We start from the raw sequence: 12,771 nt of genomic DNA, 5'->3' as shown, positions 1-12,771 counted from the left end.
TGGCCCATTTTTTGATTGGGTCATTTATTTTTCTGGAATTGAGCTGCAGGAGTTGCTTGTATATTTTTGAGATTAATCCTTTGTCTGTTTCTTCATTTGCTATTATTTTCTCCCAATCTGACGGCTGTCTTTTCACCTTACTTATAGTTTCTTTTGTAGTGCAAAAGCTTTTAAGTTTCATTAGATCCCATTTGTTTAGTTTTGCTTTTATTTCCAATATTCTGGGAGGTGGGTCATAGAGGATCTTGCTGTGATTTATGTCGGAGAGTGTTTTGCCTATGTTCTCCTCTAGGAGTTTTATAGTTTCTGGTCTTACATTTAGATCTTTAATCCATTTTGAGTTTATTTTTGTGTATGGTGTTAGAAAGTGTTCTAGTTTCATTCTTTTGCAAGTGGTTGACCAGTTTTCCCAGCACCACTTGTTGATTCTTTAGTGTACCTAATAATTGACTCTAAAGATTCCAAATCCACAGAGAACATATACATAGCCTTATCTTTTCATTCATTCCCAGAAGCCCGTGAGGGTTCCTGTCTCACTCTTCTAAGATCAAATCTTCCTCCCTGGGAGGCTGTGCCTGGGCTTGCGAGGGGTGGGGATCTTGCACAACCACTGACTCAGTCCTGGTCTCCACGGCCTGAGAACAAGCCTCCTCACCATGCTCCTTCTCCTCAGATGTCGCTCACCTTTGACGACCAGTTCCTGCTGAGCGTTGCCGAGGATGGCTGCCTGTTCACTTGGAAGGTCTTTGATAAGGATGGTCGGGGAATCAAGCGAGAGAGGGAGGTGGGCTTTGCTGAAGAGGTGCTGGTCACCAAGACAGACATGGAAGAGAAGGTAAGAATTGGATCTGACGAAGAGCAACAGGGAAATTGCCTGTCGGGCTGCGTCCAGTGTCCTGGGACTGGCATAGAGCCCCTCTCGGCCTGGCTTCACCTGTGCCCAGTGCAGACCCCCACCACCACCCCTGCGTCCTGTGTCCTTTCCCACCCCGCCTGTGCTTCTGCCATGTGGCCACTCTGACTCACGCTGAGCTGTCCTCTCAGGCGGTGACCTAGCTCTCCTCTCCTACTCTGAAAGCAGGTGCTGCTGCTGCTAAGTCACTTCAGTCATGTCCGACTCTGTGCGACCCCATAGACGGCAGCCCACCAGGCTCCCCCGTCCCTGGGATTCTCCAGGCAAGAACACTGGAGTGGGTTGCCATTGCCTTCTCCAATGCACGAAAGTGAAAAGTGAAAGTGAAGTCGCTCGGTCATGTCCAACTCTTAGTGACCCCGTGGACTGCAGCCCACCAGGCTCCTCCATCCATGGGAGTTTCCATGCAAGAGTACTGGAGTGGGGTGCCATTGCCTTCTCCTTGAAAGCAGGGACTGTGACATAATTCGCTTTAATGACCAACAGTTTCCAGCACATGCTAGGCATGGGGAGACAGACAGTCAATAAACACTTACAATATTAATGTGGCACATTAAATATTCTAGTTGTATCTGTGAAACTTAAATAACAGCTGGTATCTGGAACCTTCTTTTTAAAAAAAAAAAGATATTTATAAAACAGTCTTGAAATCACTGCTTTCAATAATAAAACAATAAAAGTAATAATATCCAGTAACCAACCTTTTGGGGGGGCTTCCCTGGTGGCTCAGTGGTAAAGAAGCCGCCTACCAATGCAGGAATCACAGGTTTGATCCCTGGATCAGGAAGAGCCCCTGGAGGAGAAAATGGCAACCTACTCCAGTATTCTTGCTGGGAGAATCCCATGGAGAGAGGAGCCTGGTAGGCTACAGTCCTTGGGGTCACAAAAGAGTTGGATACAACTGAGTGACTAAACAACAACAAACCTTTTATTTAGGTTTGCCGCAAACCAAACACTGTGCTAATTACCAATACAGGAGACACAGGTTTGATCCCTGGGTCAGGAAGATCCCGTGGAGGAGGAAATGGCATCCACTCCAATATTCTTGCCTTTGAGAAATTGAGTGGACAGAGGAGCCTGGTGGGCTACAATCCGTGGAATTTGCAAAAGAGTTGGACACGACTTAACGACTCAACAACAACAAACCTTTTCTTTTAGATTTGCCACAAATCAAACACTGTGCTAATTACTTTATAAGTATTTTCTCATTTAAATCTCACAACTGGAGAAGATACTATTGCTTTCCCCCATGTTCCAGGAAATACTTTTGGAGAGGTTGAGTGGCATGTCCATAGTCACTGAGCTGTTAGTTAGGAGTAGGCCCAGAGCACCAATCCAGACTTCATCGACAGCCCACTTCCATGATCATGACCTCAGAGTACCTTCCCTCCTGCTGATGCAACCAACAGCCCATTACATGTGTTTGGAGCACTCTTGAGCCCTGTGCTCCCCGAGGAAGAAGCCCACTGGGTGGTATTTTCTCAGGGCGTACAGAGCATGCACAGCTGTGCACTTACTGCCGTTCTTCCAGAGTTTAATGTGCATTCATTGAGTACCTGCTATTTGCTGGCCACTGGGGATGCATGTGTGGAAAGACAGGCTGGGCCCTGTGATCAGGAAACTCACAGTCACGCGAGAGACAGAGACAAGTGAAAGCAGCAGGACTGCAATGCCAAAAGGGCCCCAGAGTAGGATGATAGTCCCCTGGCGATTCCAGGAGATCACTCCGAGAGCGCCCTGGAACTTTCTGCAGGAAAGGGAAGTGGGAGGAAAGGCTGAGGGAGACCCTGGGGCAGCTGGGGTCCAACCTCCTGCAGGCAGACACGTGTGTCTCCTCCTCCTCCTCCTCCCCTTTCTCTTCTTCCCAGAGCGGAGAGGCGGACACCCAACAGGACACAGCAGGCTGCACCAAAGCCGGAGGTGTCTGGGCTGCCTCCTGAGCCTGCCCCCAGCCAGGCCTGACAGCACTGCTGCCAACTGGCAGTGACTAGTGTGTTCCCCTTACCTCTTGAAATTCCCCTGTTTCTCGGGCTCCATGCACCCACACTCTTATCATTGCCTGTAAGCCACTGACTGTTCCTCCCCAGCAACCTTCCTGGCCCTTCCTTCACCTGGCCTTAAAAGTCACATTGCCCAGAATTCCCAACTCTCTCTTTTTCTTTATACTCTTTATGACACTCTATGTATAAACTATGTGATTCACCCAACCACTTGGTCATTCACTTATTCATGCATCCAACTAGTACCTGCAAAGGGATCTGCCATGTACCAGACACTTTGCTAGATCTGGGATTACAGAAATGAAAGACATAGACAGTCCTGGAGCTTATATCATGGGAGACGGTGTGGGTAAAATTTTATTCATTTTTTTATTTTGTCCCTGCCACATAGCTTGCAGGAACTTAGTTCTCCAGCCAGCAATTGCACCCACACCCTTGGCAGTGAAAGCCTGGAGTCCTAATCACTAGACAGCCAGGGGATTCCCTAGGTAAAATTCTTAAAGGGAATCAAGTGTGTAGCGAGTGTTATGAAGGAAACGGTGCTGCGGGAGCACAAGGAAGGGACCCTGACCCAGGCAGACTGGTGTCTGAGGAAGTGAGCCTTGAACAGAGCCTCTGGGACATGAGTGTGTGCAGATGGGTGAGGGAGGGTGCTCTGAGGAGGATGCCCCTAGCTAGTGGGGTGGAGTGGGGGGGGGGGTGCTGGAGAGAAAGGTTGGAGGTGAAGCAGAGGGAGGTGGTGAGGGGGCTTTTATAGCAGATTTCAGACTTTGGAGATGGTTCCCATTGATGGTCTGAGTTAGGCAATGACTTGATAGACTTGCATCTGGAGAGACTTCTCTGCAGCAGCCACGTGGAGAAGGACAGAGGCAGGAAGATGAGCAAGTGCTTCCAATGCAGCATGTCAGAACCGGTGATTCCTGCCAATAAATGTATCCCACTTGTCCCCGGCAGACCCCCAGGGCCACGTGTTCATCTGATAAGTGTTTATTTGGTGCTGACTCTGTTGCTGGTCCTGCACTGGGCTCCCAGGATAATGCAGGGAAGCAAGCCAGGCCAGGGCAACCCTCAGGGAATGGTCCAGGGGAGGTGAACTTCACCCATAGTCCTCTCACTCATCTTCACCACATCAGGTACCATTCCCTAAAACCTCTCTGAAATCTTTCCACTCTGCTCTGCTCCTCGACCTCTGGTCAGGCCCTTACCATCTCCACCAGGACTGTGCAGGGCCCCTCAACTAATGCATCTGCCCTCAGTCCTTCTCTAACCCAGCCTGGGTGCACACTGCCTGGCTTTGGGCACTTCTCACAATTGGTAGTGATATGTCTACCTGGCTGATTCAGCAGGCTATAAGTTCCATGGAGGCAGGAATCCTGATTCAAAAAATACTTCTCTAGTGCCTGCTCTGTGTTCAGCACCATTCTAGGTACCTGAAATACATCAGTGTACAAAACCAAAAAGATCTCAGCCTTCTTGGAGATTGAATTCTAGTGGGGGATGAAGACAAAAGGCAATAAACAAAATAATACATAACATTTAAAAGTGCCAAGATCTAAGGAGATAATGAAAAGTAGAGCAGAACAGGGGAGGGTAGTCAGAGTGCTGGGAATGGGAAGGAAGCAGGATTAAATCAGGTCCATGTAGACCTGACTGAGCAGGTGACATTTAGGCGTATTTGCAGGAGAGATGTGAGTCATTAGCATAATGCCTGTCGCTCAGTGGAGCTCCACACTGAATAGGTGCTTTGGAGATAGAGGATGATGCTCATATGTCTCCAAGTGTCTGATCTGTGTGTCTTATGTGGAAAGATGACACATGCTCTGAGCAGAGCTACAGGTCCCAGGGAACTCAAGGCCACGGGTTTAAATAGTCTGATTCAGCCGCACTGTGAATGTTCTTGATTCTGTGTCCTCCTCCCAAAGGCTCAGGTTATGTTGGAGCTGAAGACTCGTGTGGAAGAATTAAAAATGGAGAATGAGTATCAGCTTCGACTAAAGGATATGAACTATTCTGAGAAAATTAAGGAGCTAACAGACAAGTTCCTCCAGGAAATGGAGTCCTTGAAAACAAAAAACCAGGTCTGTTGAACCAACGGCCACAAATAATAAGAAATTTCCTATTCACTCAAGACAGCTGGCACTCATTCAAACAATAAGACATATGATAATGTTGATAACATCAGAAATGCTTACAGTGTAGTGCTAAGTGGAAAAGGAGAAAAAAGCAGAATATAAAAAACTCTTAATGCTACTAATGAGGTAAAAATAGATACACCTAGAACAATTTTTAAGAAAATAGATAATGATATGACCATCTCTGGAAGTTGAGATTGTGGATAGTTTGAATTTAGTTCTTTATGCTTTTCTATAACTTCCGAATTCTCCACCATGAAAATATATTACCTTTCTGATCAAGAGAAACTTACTTAATAGCAAAATGAAAAGTAACAAGAAAAATAAAGTAGGGAAAGAGAAAGCTTGCAGAATATTGATCTCCAGGTTGTCAGTAAGTTAAGTAAAATTAGTCTAAATGACCTTCCTGTCATTAACATTGGGCCAGGATTCTCCTGGAATGATTTCTCTGTTCCGTACAAACCTGCCTGGCCCTTCTTCCAACACTGCCAATTTTTTGCTCAAGTGATATTTGGTTCTTGTATGTTATCTCTATGAGTCTAAAGACACCCAGGCAGTTAATTTTATTATTTCATTCATTTAATCAACAAACATTGGTGCCCTCTGTACACAGAGTACAAAGTTAGGCCCCTCCCCTGCCTGCAAGGAGCTTTCCTCCTCCATTAAAGAAAACACTTTCTTAGAAGCTGACACATTAACATATCCAAGGATTTCCTTTGAGAGCAATGTGCTAACAACAGAGGATTCAAATCCGTTCTTACCTTGTCCACCCAAAAATCCATTTGGGGCCTGTCCAAACCTGAACTCATGATTGACAAGATCCATTTCACAGAAGGGATCTGTATAGAGATAGTGTAGAACTTTCAGAGCAGCATATAATACAAATAAAAATGATAGCTTGAGTGTTGTTCATAGAACAGCGCTTGGTGCAAGTAAGGGCTTGGGAAATGCTCGTGAGCAAAGGAGGCTATTACTTGTACAATTGGTGCTTTTCTCAGTGGTGCTTTCACCAGACGTGTAGAAAGGAGAATATCTGACTCTGTGTCTTAGGTTTTAAAAACCGAGAAAGAAAAGCAGGATGTACTCCATCGTGAACGCATGGACGACCTCCTGGACAAACAGAGCCGGGAACTGCAGGACCTAGGTGAGGCCACCCGGGGAGGGCCCTGGGCAGAGGGTTGGTTGGGGGCAAAGTCCGACAGCCCTCTGGATTCAACCCCAGTCTATAAACAGCCTGCCTTTATCCCCTGGAGCTCACTGTGGTTTTTATTCCTGTGTATTTACTCATGCTTTAAACACAGGTTAAATACCTAGCGCATGCCAGTAGGAGATACAAAAAAGTGGGTTTGGAACCTAATAGGCTGCATTGGGTCCAAGACTCACCCTGACTTGCTGGGTGCTCTAGGGAGTCACCTAACCTCCCCCAGCCTCAGTTTACTCTTCCATAAGATGGGGGTGCTGGTACCCATTTTGCATACTCAGGACATTCCTCTTGACCCTGAACCCCTAAACATCCCTCTGCACTTTCCTGGAAACCTTTCTGCCTAACATCGAAGGGAGGGAATCGGGTTGCCTGATGAGACAATAGCGTGGGGGCCCTGTAAGGAAGATGGGTGTGCTTTTGAATCTGGCCTGTGGAGGCAGAGGCTCTAGCTGGTGCAAGAAGGGGACAGAAAAACAGCCAAGGCTCCTGAGCATCCCCGGGGTTGGTGCTACCGTCCCTCCTGAAGTAACCTTCCTTGCTTCTCTCCAGAATGTTGCAACAACCAAAAGTTGCTCCTGGAATATGAGAAGTACCAGGAGTTGCAGCTCAAGTCCCAGAGGATGCAGGAGGAGTACGAGAAGCAGCTTCGGGATAACGATGAGACCAAGAGCCAGGCCCTGGAGGAGCTGACTGAGTTTTACGAGGCCAAACTGCAGGAGAAAACCACCCTCCTGGAAGAGGTACTCACAGGAAGCCGAGCCGTGCCTCCTGTTCACAATGCCATCCTGCAGCCCTGGCCCAGCAACAGCCCTGAGAGCCGTGGGGAGCCTTGCTTGACCTCCTTTTCCTTCCCCACCTTCCTTCCTGAGTGTGTTTCGTAGCCTTGTCTGGTGCCGTTTCTATGTTTGTGTCCCTGGCAGCTAGGGGCCTCCCTGAGTGGGGAGGTGCCCAGCTTTTCAGACCGAAGTTCCTTGGCTAGACTAAGTTCATCCCCATTACTTCTAACTGTATCTTCACCGGGGAGAGCTTTCTAGAAGAAGCCTGTAGAACCTGCAGACGAACAAGGGACCTGAACCACGGGGAAGGTGGTTGCCTGAAACCCTTCGTAGCTTCTTATGTCTCACAAGATGAAATCATTCCTTCACGGACTCAACAAACAGACCTGTCTTACAGGTTTACCAGCATAAGTGCTGGGTGGTCAAGCAAAGTGAAATATGGGGCCAGGTTCTTGGTTGGGTGAGAGAGGCGTTCATACAGACTAATGTTCATCAAAATGTAGACGGGACAGTGGGGGACGCAGACACAGAGCGCCTCCCCCTCCACCTCCTAACCCTCCACTCACCCCCACATCCCCTGCCGCTGGCCTGCAAGGTCAGGAAAGCCTGGTAGGAGCCACTGAGATCCTGGAGGCATGGAAGCTGGAATTAACCAGGAGACAGGGAAATGCAGGAGGTTAAGAGAGAGCATCCAGGCAGAGCAAAGTCATAGAATGTTCCAGCAGATTGGGTTGCCGCAATATCTCGTTTCCTGAGATGAAGAGAAAATTGAGAGAGGCCAGATGGTCTCCTTTTTTGGCACAAAATTCTGGCAGATGGTGTTCTGAGAGTGAGGGGGCAGGAGAGTCAAGAAGGTGTGGAGTGATTTTTTGGTGTTTTTTTTTTCTGGCTGCTCTGGGTCTTCATTACAGTGCATGGTCTTAGTTGCCCCATTGCATATGGGATCTTAGTTCCCCAACCAGGGATCAAACCCACTTTGGAAGGCATATTCTTAACCACTGGACCACCAGGGAAGTCCCCATATGGAGTGATTTTTGAAGGGAATGACGAAGAAGAGGATGGCCAGGTCTGTAGCTGAAGGCCTAACTGCCTGAGACACTAATTCTGGCAGTGGTCACCCACCAAGCTGAGTGCTTTTCCACAGCAGGGCTCTGCAAGTAAACATGTGAGCAAGAAAGGCACAGAGCAGCCCTGACCCAGAGCCGGGGCTTCACCAAGTGGTGAAAATAATGGTCGGCTGGGAACCAGCCACTGGGTCCAGGCCAGAGAGAGTCAGTAAGGAACCAAGAGACTGTGGATGAATCAAGACCAGGCCAGGGAACGTGGTGAGGTTGAGAGCCAGGGTGGCATCCCTGGGATCCAACAGAGAAGTCACCTGTGCCCAGAGCGCAGGGCCTGTATTTTAAGACTCAGAGGTGGCACTGCTCCGAGAGGTGGGCCTGAGAGCGGGTGCAGGAAGATAAGGGTCACAGCACCAGGAGACGTCCCAGGGTCCTCTGTAACCACCCTGATGGCGGCAGGGAAGATGCTGAGTCGGCGTCCGGAAGTCCTCGGTGAACTGGGACACTGCCCAGGCAGTGGGGGTGGACTCAGTAGGAAGTAGAGGGTGGAGGCCCCACAGACTTGGCAGAGGCTGAGCTCAGATAGCAGAGTGAGAGCCGAGAGAATTCCGCCCCCACCTGAGCCCACCTGATTCCAGTTCTACAGTATGAGGAATGCTCCCTAGCTGCCCTGCCTACCTGCCCAGCCCCATTTCCAGTTGCCCCATCCAGCTTCCCACATCCAATGATGTGGAGCCTCCAGAATTCTTCTACACCAACCTTTGAGCCCCTGCTCAGGACGATGCTTCTTCACTTGGCTGCTGGTGTGCACCCTCAGGGACTCAGGACAAGAGCCAACTCCTTGACAATTTTTCCCTAACCCCTCCCTCTCCTCCTCCCCCTTTTCAGTTCCGTTCAGTCGCTCAGTCATGTCCGACTCTTTGCAATTCCATGAACCTCAGCACACCAGGCCTTCCTGTCCATCACCAACTCCCGAAGTCCACCCAAACCCATGTCCATTGAGTCGGTGATGCCATCCAACCATCTCATCCTCTGTCGTCGCCTTATCCTCCTGCCCTCAATCTTTCCCAGCATCAGGGTCTTTTCAAATGAGTCAGCTCTTCACATCAGATGGCCAAAGTATTGGAGTTTCAGCTTCAACATCAGTCCTTCCAATGAACACCCAGGACTGATCTCCTTTAGAATGGACTGGTTGAATCTCCTTGCAGTCCAAGAGACTCTTAAGAGTCTTCTCCAATACCACAGTTCAAAACCATCAATTCTTTGGTGCTCAGCTTTCTTTATAGTCTAATTCTCACATCCATACATGACTACTGGAAAAACCATAGCCTTGACTAGATGGACCTTTGTTGGCAAAGTAATGTCTCTGCTTTTTAATATGCTGTCTAGGTTGGTCATAACTTTCCTTCCAAGGAGTAAGCGTCTTTTAATTTCATGGTTGAATCACCATCTGCAGTGATTTTGGAGCCCAGAAAAATAAAGTCTGACACTGTTTCCCCATCTATTTGCCATGAAGTGATGGGACCGGATGCCATGATCTTAGTTTTCTGAATGTTGAGCTTTAAGCCAACTTTTTCACTCTCCTCTTTCACTTTAATCAAGAGGCTCTTTTGTTCTTCCCTTTCTGCCATAAGGGTGGTGTCATCTGTATATCTGAGGTTATTGATATTTCCTCCCCCTTTTACAGAGCTAAGTATCCCTCCTCTGTGTTTTCAAGGCCCCCAGGCCCGTTTTACTCATGTGGCTTATACAACAGCATCTCAGTTTCCTGGGCTCTGCTTTTAGGGTGAATGGATCCGCCCAGAGTGGTGAGAGGCCAGCTTTCCTCCCCAGACTTCTCATAGTGATGACAAGGCTTTTCTTCTTTTGAGTCAGCAGGATTTCAACTCAGAACTTTCCTAGAGAGATGCCTCACAAATGTCATCTTACTAAGCTGACTGGGATTCTTCTACTTTTTAGCAACATCTCTTAGATCAAGAGCAGGGGCTTATGGGCCCCTCTGGGTTACAGGCAGAGTCCACTGGCCAGACTTCCGTTCAGCAATAGTCTGGTGACATGATGGGCAAAGAGAAGCCTTTGTCAGGAGGTCATTGAGCTCAGTTTTAAAACCACCTGCCTCTCTCAATCTCCAAAACACTCAGTCAAGGGATGGTATGTGCAACCTGGGAGAATGCCAGGGTCAGAATCGGAAGAAAGCCACTGATTCTGCTGAGATCTACGATGTCCACCCCCAGGCAGCAATGAGCAAGGAGGGGTCCTGCCCCAGTCACCCCCCACGCTCCACCAGGCAGAGCTTGTTCTCCCAGCATCTGAGCTCTAGGCTTTTACTCATTCAGCACCAACTCTATACCATATACTGCACACTGTGGTAGACAGAGATGCGGCCCTGCCATCATGGAGCCTCCGTGTCAAACAGGCATTTATTATGTGATGGGGGGTATACAGGCTTCACCCAGGAAATGATAACCTCAGCCAAGAGCTGGAGGAAGAGTCAGAGAAAGCCACAGGAAAAGGCTGGAACCAGAGGTACAGTGAGTACCAAGGTCCTGTAGCTGAGGACCACGCACATTGGGGGAACTGCAGCTAGTTCACACTGGCAAGAGCTCAGGGAAGGAGTGATGGCTGAGGCTGGAGAGGTGAGCCAGGCCTGCCTCCTGAGAGTCTGTGGACTAGGTTCAAGAGTCCGTACTCTACCCTGAGGACAAGGGTGAGGCAGAGAAGACTTCCAAGTTAGGGGCGGCATGACCAGGTGTGTGATTTAGAAAGTTCCCCTCAACTAGAGGATAAGATCAGACTGGAAGGAAGCATGACCAGAGGCAGGAGCCCTGCTCGGAGGCTGAAAACAGTCCAGGCAAGAGATGATGGGGGCCTGGGCAGTGGCAGAGGCATAGAGAAGTGGGTGGATTCAAAAGGTGGAAAGGGTGGTACTGACTGGATTAGGGAAGGGGGAGAAATTAAAGAGTCACTCATTCATTCAGTATTTATTGGGTACCTGCTGTGTGCCAGGGTGCATTGCACACTGGGAACTCATAGTGGGCATGATAGGCTAGGTTTTTACCCTCAGGGAACTTACATCTCATGGGAGAGACAACCAAGTAATTCCAGAATTAAATATAAAGTTGTAAGTATCACAAGTTTAGTGAAAGGAAGATAGAGGGGGGCTGGTGTCTGTGAAGAAAGCCAGAGGTAGAATGGTGGGTGTTCTGATGGGACGGTGATCAAAGCGATGGAGTGTGAGGCCTGATCTGGTAGGGAGAGAGGGACAGACAGGACAGGAAGAAAGTGGACGGGCCAAGGGACCCATGGCCTTGTTTTCCATTTCTGTGCTAACACGCGGTCTTTCATCCCCGTGATAGCCTTCGATGCTCACCTTGCCCTGGGCCCTCTGAGCTCCAAGATGCTGCCTGTCCCCACCTCCCTGTGCTCACACTCTTCTTCTCTCCACGCCAGGCACAGGAGGATGTCAGGCAGCAGCTGCGGGAGTTTGAAGAGACCAAGAAGCAGATTGAAGAAGATGAAGACCGTGAGATCCAAGACATCAAGACCAAATATGAGAAGAAGCTTCGGGATGAAAAGGAAGCAAACCTGAGACTCAAAGGAGAAACAGGCATCATGAGGAAGAAGGTACCGGGCTGGTTTCTGAGAGGCGTGCGGGGCAGTCCTGGACCGCACTGCAGAGAAAGCATGGGGTGGGTGGACGGACACGGAGTCAGCTAACAGTGGCTCTGCCCAGGGTAGGGGCCGGTGAGGGGCAGGCTGGCAGAATTCCCACCTGAATGTCCTCAGCTCCAGCAAGTGGGTTTGGAAAGCAGCGCCAGCCAGTGTGAAGGTTCCCCCTGCACAGACAGGCAGGCAGATCCTTACCACACCCTCTGATGGGGTAACCACTGGGGCCTGCCCCCCTCTCTCCTGTTTCCAGGAGACAGGGAGGTTCACCATGACGTTGGTGAACGCTTTGGGCTTTCCTGTATTGGCAAGTGGGGGTTAGAGTTTTCAGAGTTAAACCTTTAAAGTGGAAATGAGGTCTTTGGAGGTGAGATAGATGAAGTCTGCACCTGGAGCTGTCCTCAGGCTCTCAGTGTAGGGAGTCAGGGTTGCTCCTGGTCGGACCCTGTGGGTGGGAGAAGGATTGGGAGTAGAGGGTACTTAGTTTACAAGGCGGGGGAGATGTTTGTAGTCACTGACAGCCAGGCAAGGAAGCATTCAGTTCACAGATCCTTACAGAATTGCCAATTCCCCCCAAACGTTTAGCCTTTGTTGCTGTTCAGTTGCTCAGTCATGTCTGACTCTTTGTGACCCCATTGACTGCAGCATGTCAGGTTTCCCTGTCCTTCACCATCTCCCAGAGTTTGCTCAAACTCATGTCCATTTAGTTGGTGATGCCATCCAACCATCTCATCCTCTGTCATCCCCTTCTTCTGCCTTCAGTCTTTCCCAACATCAGGGTCTTTTTCAGTGAGTTCACTCTTCATATCAGGTAGCCAAAGTATTGGAGCTTCAGCTTCAACATCAGTCCTTCCAAGGAATATTCAGGTTGATTTCCTTTAGAATTGACTGGGTTGATCTCCTCGCAGTCGAAGGGACTCTCAAGAGTTTTCTCCAACACCACAGTTCTAAAGAAGCCAAATGCAAAGCAAGTTCACATTCTTTCCTATTAGAAATCACACTACTAGTCAATCTAGGGG

At 49.0% G+C, this 12,771-nt stretch overlaps 1 protein-coding gene across 1 annotated transcript in view; it reads left to right on the top strand.

Annotated features, from left to right (window-relative positions):
- CFAP57 (cilia and flagella associated protein 57) overlaps positions 1 to 12,771 on the top strand; it is a 67,104-nt gene that overhangs the window by 30,622 nt on the left and 23,711 nt on the right. Inside the window, exons 11-15 of the mRNA XM_043461644.1 lie at positions 674 to 835; positions 4,836 to 4,991; positions 6,096 to 6,189; positions 6,799 to 6,989; positions 11,537 to 11,710. Of these exons, the coding sequence (XP_043317579.1) occupies positions 674 to 835; positions 4,836 to 4,991; positions 6,096 to 6,189; positions 6,799 to 6,989; positions 11,537 to 11,710 (777 nt within the window). The remainder of the gene's footprint in view (positions 1 to 673; positions 836 to 4,835; positions 4,992 to 6,095; positions 6,190 to 6,798; positions 6,990 to 11,536; positions 11,711 to 12,771) is intronic.

The sequence above is a fragment of the Cervus canadensis genome, chromosome 2 (genome assembly GCF_019320065.1).
Source record: "Cervus canadensis isolate Bull #8, Minnesota chromosome 2, ASM1932006v1, whole genome shotgun sequence".
Classification (NCBI taxonomy): domain Eukaryota; kingdom Metazoa; phylum Chordata; class Mammalia; order Artiodactyla; family Cervidae; genus Cervus; species Cervus canadensis.
The sequence above is the reverse complement of the archived record's forward strand: the minus strand, read 5'-3'. Positions and strand labels throughout refer to the sequence as shown.